A 13,638-nucleotide genomic window follows, 5' to 3' on the forward strand; every position below is an offset into this window, starting at 1 on the left:
ACATTTACTTGATTTTTGCTTAAGATAACGATTATAGTCATCTAATGCTATGAGCTCTTCTTCATTAAGTTTATTTCGCCTTAATTTACCGAAGGTATTAATGCTTTGTAGTCGATGATTAGTTCGACTCTTCCTAATAATATTCTTAACGTCAGCCTCGTGGGGTCTGTTCGCTAATTTAAAAGGTGAGTCCCTTCCTAAAGTTTCGTTGCTCGATTGTAACGACGATCGACTATCTAAACTACATACATCGCTATTAATTTCAAGTAAACTGCCAGCTTCGGCTTTAGTATAATTAGTACTATTAATATTTTTACACAAATGGTTAGCGGAAGCACAATAATTCGTTAAATTATTTGTTACAAGAGATCTGTCGTCAGTATCGACGAGACTACAGTTACTTACGTTTGCCGATGTTCTCAGCACACCAAGAGCGCCACTGCTTACGCCTTCGCCGCATCCACTGCTAGCTGTCTTTAACTGCTTATCTTGATAACCTTCTTCCTTGTTGCCAACATTTATTTCATAACTTCCTAATTCTAATTTATCTAAAAACTTTTTATATTCTATTTCGCCGCCGGTAAAAGAATTATTAGCTCGCGAAGTCTCAACATTGGACAACGTCTTACCGCTATTCTTTTTATTAAGATTTTCTACTATTTTACTAGCAGAATTATTAATATCGCGTTTGCGATAATTCTCCGGTCTTACGCTGCTATCCTTTACAAGAGGACCTGTACAAAGATTAACTTGGTTACTGGGGCCAGCTTCGACCTCACAGTGAACCTTAGGGTTAAATGATTTCACCGGAAGGGTGTCCTTCAGTTCACTTTCACAGTTAACCCTATTCGCCAGAAGAGCGTCTATGTCACTAGCTAGAACTCGGCTGAACGGCGTTCGAGGAACGTTCGTGTCACCTTCTTGAGTCTTCTCTTCGGCGGTCCGCCAGTGTTCGTCGTCTTGGAGCCATCGACGATCAACCCGGTCCGCGAGCCGTCTTCATGGCTCCTTTCTGGTCTGCTGAGCTGCTTGCCTGTCTGGGCAATCCTTGTTTTCATGGAAGCCAGGACAATGTTGACAGCGCCTTTGTCTGGCACCGCCTCGCTCATCAATGCGAGGACGTGGGCGGTACGCAGGTCTTTCCGAATCGTTTTGCTGGTCCGATTGCCGTGGAGGCCTTTTATCAACAGCCTCCGTGGTCTTATCAGATTTCGCGTTAGTCTCTTGTACCGAACGCGGCTTCTCGCGCCAAGTATTTTGCTGAGCGGGCCTCTTTTCATTATTCGCCTTGACGGCATTTGCTGGAGATGGCACGGAAGCCAATGCCGATTTCAATGGTCGAAGTGTATGAGCTACTTCAAGCAGCTCGTCCATCGTCTTCCATTTCTCTTGATTAACCCTTATCTGATCGCTCACAGTGAGTAGGTCATAAAAGGTCGAAGCCAGGGTTTCCGACTTCATCTCTGGAAGGAGTACCTCGGCTAACTCCATCTTCTTCAGGAGGAAACCATAAGCTCCCTCTTGAGGTCCTTGCTCTTTATGTTCGAGCTCCGTTCGTTGAGCACGACGCCTTGAAGGTGATTCGAAGTGCTCTTTCAGGTCGTTACTAAACGACCGCCAACTGTCCGATGTGTCAATATTCTTGGCCCAAGTCTTGGCCTCTCCTCTGAGCTGGCGCATAGCCAACTCTGTCCAATTCTCAGCTGGGTACTTCACAGCTTCGCAATATTCTTTGCAGCGTCGGAGAAAAAGCTCAACGCTCTGCTTTGGGCTACCCTCATAGGTGGAATGGAGTTCCGGCTTAACATGGCACGGGGTACATACGGCTGGTTCTGGTGGTGCCATTTTTTGTTTGGGATCCGACGTGCTTACTTGCAAAAATGAATCCTCTTCGGGGAATACTTGCGCGTTTTGCAAGCCTTCTTCCAATATGAAGTCTTCTTCTACACTCGGACCCGGAACAGGGTTTGGCATAATTTCTTCGAATTCCTCCGTCCCCTGGAGTTGGAAGAAGCGGACCTTCGACCGTAAATTCATATAAAAATTCAGCTATCGATTGCGCCGGTTTTCAGCTTCCTACGACCACCCGTTCGTCCGCAATCGACGTTTAAAGTATTTTGAGGGCATGCGCTGCTTGTCGCTGATAACCCTGAAGGCTTGCAACTCCTGTTACAAGCGTCCAATCTTCTCCGTTTAAAATCTTATATCGTAATAGGTACAGGCCTTCATGTACCTATACCCATGACGTCACGGTAGTTATGATAATTATCGAGATTTTAATATACAAAGTAGTATAAATTTATTTTTTTCAAAAATTTTTTTCTTTGTCTGGGTTCTTGTACCTATACTTGTATGGTACTCAACTTTAATTTAGAAAAAAGCTTAAAAATTCACACGAAATTTTTATTGTGCATTTTATTCTTAATTCTATTATTTCTGTTACGGTGAGTAACACAATTTATTTTTATACTTTCTTTATGGTTTAAAAGGGTCAGAGAGATCCTTTGGATAGTCTCATCGACATACTTTTGCTTAATGTCGGTATCTGACTCTAATAAATTACCAAAAGTATTTATTTTATTTATTCTTTCCTTTTCCAAGTATATCAAGAAAAGTATTCTATATATAGTTGCCTTTACGTATATATTCTTCTCCAAATTATATTTTTCAAAAGTATTCATCACTGGTTCCTCGTTAATGCGAGTTACACTTTATTTCATTGTACTCACATTTATAAAGTTGAGGTAGATCGCTCTTGTAGCTCCGGTATAAGGTTCTTAAAACCTCTCAGGTAACCACAATTCATTGATACACTTCACAATATATTGTTTTTAAAATCTTTTAGTAGATCTTAGTTGTAGGATCGTTCAGGTTTTCGCAACCTGAAGATGCCGCACGCATTTGGGCGCCATAATGACATGACCCGGCTCACGGCTAGCTCAGTAATGCTACCGGGCCGTCACTGAGGAGACTAGTGATGAATTAGGAGAGGTGGATCTCCTTTGTAGTATCACAACTTTTGAATTCCCGAATAAAACTCTCAGCTGGTGTGGTGCCGAATTTATTCAGGTACTAGAGTTCACGGTCACACAATAAGGTTAACTGTCATTGTTCCCGTAATTAAATCTCATTAAAGTATTAGCAAACTATTTATTTGTTCACTATAGGATCTCTGTGAAATCTTTCACAAATTCCCGAAAAGTCACACCTAATTCAGAGAATGTATACGCAGATATTCTTTGGATATTTTTAATTCATGAAATATTTTCCCATAAGAAAGAAAATATAAATTATTCTTTGGTCACACAGTATTAGGTTTATAAAAGAATAGAATTATTTTATTGTTGTTTATAAAGTTTATTTATGTTCACAGTGTATTTACAAATATTTATTTGTGTTTACAGACTTGTTTACAAAAGGTTTGCTTAATGTTTACAAATTTATTTACTAAAATTTGTTTACTAAAATTTATTTTATAATTATGTTTACTTAATAAAGTTTCAAAAATTTATTTTATAATTATGTTTACTTAATAAAGTTTCAAAAATTTATTTTATAATCCCGAAAAGATTTGTAAAATTTATTATTATAGACTGAGTTTATTAATTTGTTTTTATAAAACAAATTCGATCGCGTAATTTATCTCGATTACGTCACCTCGTATGATGAGTAATGAAAAATAAAATTAATCCGCGGCGCGTCACTATCGACAGATACGTAGTATTCGTGCTACGTTTTGGCGGCCGACGTCACTACCGACAGATACGAGTTATTCGCGCTACGTTTTGCCCGTCGAAGGGGACTTACTGGTACGTATGAATCGCGAATGTACTGAGAACCGTGTCCCACAAGCTCGCAGAGAGGTCTGCTGCTTACTGAAGATCGCCGGTGAGAAGTGTAGAAACTAATGATTTTACGGAAAAAGGATGTCACCTTTTATACCCTCGGGATGAAGGTTTAACAGGAAACAGTCCGTAAGGGATAGCAGATGTATATCTTTCTCTCACGGGATAAATTTACGTATATCTCCCGTTCCTGGTAACTTTCTAATAGAGATATCTTCTAATTAAATCGGGTTAAATTTACTCTACTTTATTTCCGCAAAATTAAGACTTAATAGGGGTGTTTTAAGCACCCTCTAGAACATGTCCTTTAAATACGTAGTTACGGTGACGTCAGCAAAATAGTTGATTTTATATGATTTTTCGTGTTCAAACGGAGGGGAAAGTTTTTAGCTTTCCAACGAGGTATCAGAATAGGTACTCGTGTACTAAATAAGGGAATGGCAGTCTTTAAATTTAAAATGTCAAAACGAAAGGTCGACACCCACGTACTAGTCCTTTCCACCACTCTTGGCCTTTTTAGGCCAATAGAATTTTACTAAGTTTTAATAAAACTATTTGGAGCCGCAGAAAACGTTTCATTCGATATTTACCTTTCGGACGAACATTATTACGTGAAAACACTATAATATTATACTTAACATTTCAACTTAAATATATAAATGCTTAATCCTAACAAGATGTTATTTACAAGCGACTACAAATTTATTTCGTCCTTAATAGTGGCTTTTCCATAGTAATCTAAACGTAACCTTGAATCTATTTTTATCTGGCAACTCAACACAGCCGGGCCGTAAATTCTAGTCGAACAGAATTCAGTTAAGGTTCAAGGTCACGCGCCAGTTTGTGTTTTTAGTCGCAGTATTTGATTCTTTTATTACTTAGGAGGCAATTAAGATTTATTATTGTTTATGGGTAGAAACCCATCTATACCAGAATCTCAAGTTTTTCCAATTGTTACTTTTACAATATTCATTATAGTTAGCAAGTTATAGCATTAACAAAATCTATAATTATAATTACGCGTCTATAGATATAGATACGCGTTTACAATATTTTTATAACGGTAGTTCGCCTCTACCTTGTATTGATAAAATTAGTATTAAAATTCTTTATTTACAATTATACAGTATATAAATTTATAAATATTCAATTTTCTTTTCCAATTTTCATACACTTCCATTATAGCTATAAAAGTTATTGAAGCATGTACCTGCTTAATTTTACGTAAACAATCTCTCCCATAACTTATTTTCTAAGTTTAATGGAGATTTCCCGGAAATTATTTCCGAAATAGATCGATTTGAAATTTCATGGCGTGTCATTTCGAGGTCTGCGGTCACAGCGTTCCAATTACACTTGAACAGTCTCGATTCTCCGAGGCGAAATTTTTTACGTAAAATTTTATTACATTTTACAAAGAAAAGGTTAACAACATACATTTTACTTCCTAATACTAAACGATTACGCTACTGGTTACCTGTTCATGGTCTTTTTCGACCATTTCTTCTCTGCTTCTTCCATAGTTTAGGACCATGGGACTTATATATTCTGTTTGTACCTCGTCGTGAGGTTGTCGCACGGCTATTTGAGAAGTAGAATTGACTACAAGGCTAGATTTGTATAGTTATGTCGTTAAACCATACTCTGCCATAAACACTAACTGAAGGTCGGCGTTTTTGTTTGTGTCATTAGGTTAGTATGAATGTGACCTATCGCTAAGTTTTATCTTTTGGCAGGCCTAAAATATGATGGTGTTTATATAAAAAAACATATTTGGAAAATACTGGGCTATGCTATGGGGAGATTGAGAATATTCTGTGAAGGTGCTGATTCTGTATTGTGTTGTAATACAAGAAATGGTGATAATTTATTTTCATTGTGTATTTATGATGTAGATTATTTATATTAAAGAAATACTAAAATAAACATGATTTAATAAATCAAAATAAAAAAGTACACAGATAACGTTGAATTTATTCAAGCAACTAAATTCAATTTCAACAAATAAAAAGAAATTCTTCTATTAAAAAAAACTTCTAGGCTAAGTTTATTTTATTTCAAGTGAATACTTAGGTTTAAATCTTAAGGGAGAAGAAATTATTTCACTTGCGATACGGAAAAATAATAAGAGATTTCTGAGTATGTGACATCGAAACGGATTAAAAGGGTTTTTATCAGGTCATATAAAAAAGTTCTTTTATTTGATTCCTTTTGAATTACAAAAAACTTATGTCTTCTTTGAAGATAAATACGAGTACTATTACGCATCGACCTTTGAGATCAAATGGTATTCTTTAAATTTGAATGCCAAACTTTTTTTTATATCTCTGTAAAATATAGAAACAGCGATACGGGTAAAAGATTATCAATGCTCTTTTATAAAAAGAAGGTCTTTCTTTTATAACATAACAATAAATAAAACGGTTATTGAATATACCTTATTATTCATATTTTCATAAATTTTCACATACATAAGTAACTTGAAAACAAACCAAAATAACCGGAGGAGTAGGAGGCCAGTATCTTAATTTGTTTAAGCATATTGACGCGATACCACGTCGTATTTTTTTCAAATGTAATTTTTTCATTTTTTCTAGTAGGTATAGGTATATCTGAGGTGTTTTTAAGCTATGTATGTTCAATATAAATTTATTTTCAATTGTTGTTCAGGCTTCGTGAGTACAATGATTATATAATTAATTTAGGCACCAGTATAGCATCTATCGTAATTCTGATGTATGTTGAGTGTCAACAACGTTAAATACACGTTTCGGGATTTGACACTTCGCAATTCAGAAGGCAATGGCTGAAGTAACATTCAACTCGATGCGTAATGTCTAATATTCATGACTTAACTAAGTTAAAACCATAAACAATACCTTGGTGTTGTATTACAGTAATTGTAGTACGTAAAAAGTGTCGCAACAATCGTATAACAAGCTTCAAGGATGCTTATTGAGGATATTGGGTGTTATTTTGAGAGTAACGAGGGGATGAAAAAACGGACCATGCACCTTTGGCATTATAAAAGAGAAGAAATCACGTTGGATCTAGCTTGTCATTATTAAATGCATTCATAGTGGATATTTATCTAAAATTCAACTATTACTGAACTTCTAAAACTTCTAACAATTTTCTAATTACTTCTTTAAATAATGTATATTTATAATATTAATACTATCGACCAAAGGTACTTGATGAAATTTGAATTTAAATTCTAATGGATTTTAGTTTTGTACTATTCCATTTGAGTCGTTTCGGCATCTTCAGGAACGAATTCGTTGTCAGTGTGTATTTGTCTTTTGATGAGTGTACACAGTGCCTGAAGATGCCAAAAGGCAAAACCCGGGTCGCAAAAAAACGACTCAAATAGAATAGTATAAAACTTAAATCCATTAGAATTTTAATGTATATTTTTTGTGTATAATGAGGGTGCTAAGTATATTTGGTTACAGTCAGTGTGATTGAAGATACCGAAAGACACAAAAGAAGTGGTAAAGAAAATACCTACCTAATTCAATTTTAATTATAGTTGACAGACGATTTTTTTAAGTTTCGTTGAAAACTGAAATAGCCATTCAGTGTAGTAATTTATTGTGAACACATGTGCTCCCGAAACTAAGTATTCTTTCATATTGATGAAAATCAATCCTTTGACGTACTCAAGATAAAGGGTTATAAGTATAAATTGTCATACGGTAATAAACAAACAAAATGTAAACAGTATATAATGTATTCAGTATTTTTTTTGTGATAATATATGTATAGAAAAATACTATATATATTTATGATTCAATGGTGTGCTGGTGAATTTAAAAATACAAAGTTACAATGTAAATGTTAAGTAAATTTTCCTAATCGACCAAAATTTACGGTAATTGTTTTAACCCAGTAAGATATTCTACAATTTGTGGATACATTTTTGGAAACTGGCCAGTTACAATAAAGCAAAGAGGTTCACAAAATAATATTGACATCAAATTTTAATAATATTAATTTTAAGAAGTTTTAATATAAATTTTCTTGCGTATTGCGGTCACATCTAAATTAATTTTAGCGACGTTGCGGCAGAATAATTTATATCTTAAATTAAAAATATTATTAAAGACGCTATATTTACTTGAAGATATTTTTTTCTCTGTAATTAAAAAAATATATTAAAATTAAACGGACAAAGTTTACATCATCTTAAGTCATATTTACTTCTTTAATGAAACACGTTTATGTAAGGTCTCCGGAAATAGTAACCACTCTTTCAGTAGACGCAGATACGACCACTAACCACAACCACCGGAAATGGTGATATGTAAATTGTACGTATTACATGTCGCTCTATCACAGTACCAGAAAAAGATGGCCGTATAATATTGAGATAAAAAATAACCCATTGTTCGTGTAGCATTATCGACAGCAATGTTTCAATTTTATTATAGTCAATACGAACATTAATTAAAATTTATTGATATCAAATATCTCATAATGAAACTGTCATTATTAGAATTATTCATATTTTTTTTTTTGAATATATAATATACATTTATACGAAATGATTGTATTTTTAATTTACTTACATCACATTGTATATTTACCTTGTATTCTGGTATTTTTATTATGTGCGTAGATTATATTTTTAGGTATTTTATTGAGAAATGAATGTGGTCTCCTTACTGTACATAGGTACGAAGGTTTACTAGTCTATGTAAATTATTATGATACTATAGGATTTTTTCACATATTTTATTCAATTGGTGAGCTGTCATAAATATCATGACAGGTTGTGAATCATTGATTTGTAGGAGTGATATGTTTTTTATTAATATAATAATATTCACATACATGACATGAGATACATGGAAAAAGTTTGAATTCCTTGGATGTTTTATAAATTGCAATGGAAATACTTGTAGAAAGTACGCCGATAAAACTTAATATATGAAAACTGTAATATGAAAAGGAGAAGATAGTACGGGAATATTAGATGAAACCATTTTATAATCGCATCTATATATTACACGATGCAATATTCTTTCAATGGCTCTTCAGTGGCGAATAAAAATAGTATATATATCCTTTAGTTATCTTTTAAAATAAAACATAATGAATGAATGATCTATATTCAATATATATACTATGTTCTAATGCGTTTAAGTTTTGTACTGACAACGAATACAGATAATTCTAACTTATAATATAAAACTGTATTTTAGTGTGTATTTTATATTGGTGAGTGTATATGAGCATGAAGATGCTGATAGCTGAAACCCGGGTTGCGAGAAACGACTCAAATAGAATTATGCAAAACTTATATCCTTTAGAATTTAAATTCAAATTCCATCAAGTACCCTCGGTCGATAATATTAATATAATAGATACTAAGTATTATAATATAGTAAGTTGTTTATTAATATTGATCCTAATCATTAAACGGGGTTGATCCACTACTGGATGAAGGTCTTCATTAGAATTATTCTCGGCACTCTGCACTTTTCTTAATGTCAAATTCTATACAGCTACGTATGTTTACAAAACTTGATGAGTTCGTCTATCCAGCTGGGGTTAGAGCAGAATGTATAACAATAGTTGTGTTACTGTCTAGCCGTTATCCACAGAACTTCAACTTATTGGCATTTTATCAGCTTGTCGACCACTATTACATCGCGTACTTTCTTGTGCATTTTTATTCATTAGTTTTATGTCAAACATGCACATTCCAATACCACGTTATGTTACTCTTATATTTTGGATTTCGTATAAATACATTGAAGTAATGTTGAATAGTATGACAGTTGTAGCATAGAAAACATTTAAGTATACCCATTTCACTGGCAGCGAATTTTATCGCCGCGATATAAGTCACACAATATTTTATTCACCAAGTAATTGCAGTTAATCGTAGAATTGTGTGGACATCAGTGAACAATGGTTGGGTAACTCTATACCACACGATACAAGTTGCTATGTGTGAAACAAAAAAATCATTATATGTTTTTTTATGAAAAAATCACCGTATTCTACGTTAATTTAAACTATAAATAGATTTAGAATTAGCGCCAATTGCATCAATATACCGACTACGTCAGACGTTGAATTAAATCGACGTCCTCCTCATATTTCTTACTTCTTATTTAATAATTAAGTATTTGTTTTGTACCTTCTATGTTTTTTTTAAATTAATTACATTACATAAATATTGTAAATAATTTATAAAACTCATTTAGTCATAGTACCGTAAAATTACATGACAAAATAAATGCAATAATAAATAATGTACCTACGTATAAATTGATATTGAAAAATAATAGAGTTAATAAATTATAGAAATAAAGCTTACACAGAATTTGTCTGATATTGCAATAGTGAGAGAGACATTTTTATGGAGTCGATGGTTCAAATTAATGCTTTGCCGCATTTTTGATGCATTTGTAATGATAAACTATTGAGAATAGAATGATTCACGAGAGCTTTAAACTACGTCGGAGCTTTTGAATTTAAACCACGACTTTATCATAAATAGTTACGTAATAAAGACTAAGAGTTATAAATTGTAGAATTTTTCATTCTCATGCACTTTATTGCTAAATAAAGAGGTTTATAAAAATAGCCTACTCGACAAATAAATAATATTAATATATATACATTATTATATATTATATTGTAGATTTTATTAATAATATTATTGGCAATAAATAAATATTGATCGGTAAAACTCATAAAACTCGTAGCCAATTTTAATTGAGTTACAAAATTCTACGAGATATTGGAAAAAAAAACAACAAAATCACAAAGTGCTGTTATTGTTTTATACTACACTTCATTTTAAAGAAAAAAATAATGTTCTATCAAATTTAATAAAACAACCAATTAACTTAACAACTTCTGCTTCTTTAGTGACCCTCTCGTTAATATTATCATTTGTACCACAACCCAATGCGATTCTGTTTTTGTATACTTCAACCACTAATTAATTATCTATGTTGCTCTTTTCCTTCCAGTCTATTGTAGAGAAACCTTTTAGGTTATTAGGTGTCTTCCATATACTTGACTACATGGTGCAAACCACATCCTCTGGGAATATACGAGAATGTACTCCGAAAGGAAAGATATGCTCAAGTCAGTGTCAAGTCTGACATTCGACCTGGTAACAAAAAAGCCAATTGAATGCGTTTTTATGCGGAATGCAGCATCTTTATGCGGATATGAAGATCTCTTTACATTTTTTTGCATGCTCATAATGTTTTAGATTTGTTTTTTGAAATATATATTTATTATTTAGAATATTTTATTTTTGTTAGTTCGCCGTGTTTTTCTCTCCCGTGGGCACTTTTCATAAGAAAGTCTCCATAAATTCACTCAAAGCATGCTTGCTTGAGTACGTGGCTATCTTAGTCTTGGGTATCTAGTCCTGAGACATTCCCAGGTGTAAAAAACTGCTGATACTTCACACCAAACGTAGAGTATCGTGATACGCTCGATTAAGAATGCTCAGGCGGGGCGGGTTGGTTTGGAGGGATCAATGTTGGTGTCGGCAATATTTAAAGGCCTTACCGATAGGCTTGAAAACAGGCAAGCTAGGCTGCGGAAAGCGGATGAGGATTAAGAATAAAAAAAATAATAAAAAAAATCAATTTAAATTTAAATAATATCTTACCGCAGTGTAATCAGCTCCCAAAAATGCTTGCCCAAGTCCTAGCCAGGCCGTGATAACAAGTAAGAGTAATTGGTTTTTCTCTTTAAGTAGTTTCATTGTGATAGCTAGAAGCTGCATTCCAGTAAGTCCAGTACCTGAACCTTCACGAACTTTGCTATACCTATAATAATAAAACATATTCATAATTAATAGAATCGATTAGGGGAGAAACCAATCATCATTTCCAGTAAGGTGGTTTCCCTGAACCAGGAGTTCTTGCCTAAAATCTCGATTGGTATATTAAATGGGTCTCGAATTATTTCCTACAATAAAATTATTTTTCAATAGTATATGCAGGTTATCCATAATATCACGATTTTTTTTATTTTCATTGGTGTGTAATCTCAAGGCATTACAAAATAATGAAGTACTTAAAGACCACAAAGGATGGACTAAATGATTGACTTACTATAAATTCCATAAATACCAACATAATACTATTATTGCACACATAATATTTGAGTTGACAGATATACATATTTAATGAGTACACACACATTAAGAAATGAAAATGGCAAAATAGGATGTAATTAAACAGATTAGTTAATATTGAAAGCCTTATTTGAAATAATCCAAATTATATACTGATTTTGCAATGAATTTTATATTTTAAATGAATTTTGCAAGCAAAATAACTAGCTTTATGATTAAAATCATAGTAGATACGTGATCAGAATAATTGCTGTCAAAATATCCAGAATAGTAATTTTTTTTCATCCACACCTCTCAATTCAACTCGATTGTTTTTTGGCTCTTTTACCAATCACAACTGACATTAATTAATGATAACGGGTAATTTTTACAGGTCGATAAAAATAAGATATCTACAGGTACGTTACGAAAAAAGTGGGATTTTTTATTGTAAGACAAAATACGTACCTATAGTGAATTATTGACCTTGGTTCATTTATTTTACCAAAGTGATATGGACAAAATACAATCTATAATATTTTCTTTTATTTTATAGTATTTTAAATTAACTGTTATACTACTATACCTTGTCAAACTATCAACTCCTACAGCGACGATAATGCAAGCCAAAACCATGCAACCAAGATAGATTCCTGCAATCATCTGAATGAGTTCACTCGATGGGGGAGTAATAGCATCTTGATTCTCACTAGGCACGAAGTTGGGCCCACAAATCACGCTTTCATTCACTGCGTGTGTGGTGTTTCCAGAATTTAATACTGAAAATAAACATACAAAATGCATTTTTAATCATATTTAACAATAAACAAGAGAAAGTGAGAATTTGAAAATGTATTATTTTTTCCTTATTAATGTGAAATGAAATTTGAGAACTTTGAATTTATCAATATTTGGAAATAAACTTACTAAAAAATGGGATGATTAATAATCCGCATACGATTTTTTTATGTATAATTATATTAGTAGAATATTTTTTATTTAACGAATAATTCACAAGATTACATTTTTGTGAACGTAGTATCACATAATTTAAAATCAACTCAGATACTTTGAATAACTTCAGTTACATAGATGAAAACTAGTGAATTTCGTCGTTATTATGATATAAAAAATAATGAGTTGATAAATCTACTGAATACAAAAATAGATTTACGCTTAAACCTTTCAAATTAGTTGATACGACGGTTATCCATAATGTTCTGAAGTAGATTTAGGTATATCAAAGCCTCATGATATGAGATTTGACGCTATGATGTTATTACGTTAATGTGACCTAGCACAAGTAACTTTTTAATGGGTAGTCATATATCATTTGGCGTAACCATAAACAACGAAATAAAATATGAGATACGCCTGAAACTTCACAATTTTATTATTGTCAATAAATTTAGATGTTCATAATAAAAACGAGAAAAACAGACTTTATCAACAACAGTTGACAGAGCGATGTATAATATTCTTTTTATTAACAACGGCAAAGAAAGAATATTGTACAAGTGTTATATACAGAGTAAAACGATCTTATGTTTCTTAATGTAACCAAGTTTTTTGGATATTATTCCACCAACTATATAATATAATAGTCAAACTATTTAACTTTCTATTATTTTGTGCTTAATTACATAATACAATATCTACATTTATTTGAATAAGGGGACCGACAATTAATATACA

The 13,638-nt window shown here is 32.7% G+C and overlaps 1 protein-coding gene across 8 annotated transcripts in view; it reads right to left on the reverse strand.

Annotated features, from left to right (window-relative positions):
- The window catches only part of LOC147073790 (UNC93-like protein), a 99,475-nt gene that overhangs the window by 30,072 nt on the left and 55,765 nt on the right, over positions 1 to 13,638 (reverse strand). For all 8 annotated transcript variants that reach the window (XM_085944562.1, XM_085944566.1, XM_085944564.1 and 5 more), the window contains 2 exons: positions 12,530 to 12,722; positions 11,494 to 11,653 (listed from right to left, as the gene is read on the reverse strand). In XM_085944562.1, the coding sequence (XP_085800688.1) occupies positions 11,494 to 11,653; positions 12,530 to 12,722 (353 nt within the window). The remainder of the gene's footprint in view (positions 1 to 11,493; positions 11,654 to 12,529; positions 12,723 to 13,638) is intronic.

The sequence above is a fragment of the Rhyacophila brunnea genome, unplaced genomic scaffold (genome assembly GCF_057557595.1).
Source record: "Rhyacophila brunnea isolate RB1 unplaced genomic scaffold, BYU_Rbru_1.0 scaffold_17, whole genome shotgun sequence".
Taxonomy (NCBI): domain Eukaryota; kingdom Metazoa; phylum Arthropoda; class Insecta; order Trichoptera; family Rhyacophilidae; genus Rhyacophila; species Rhyacophila brunnea.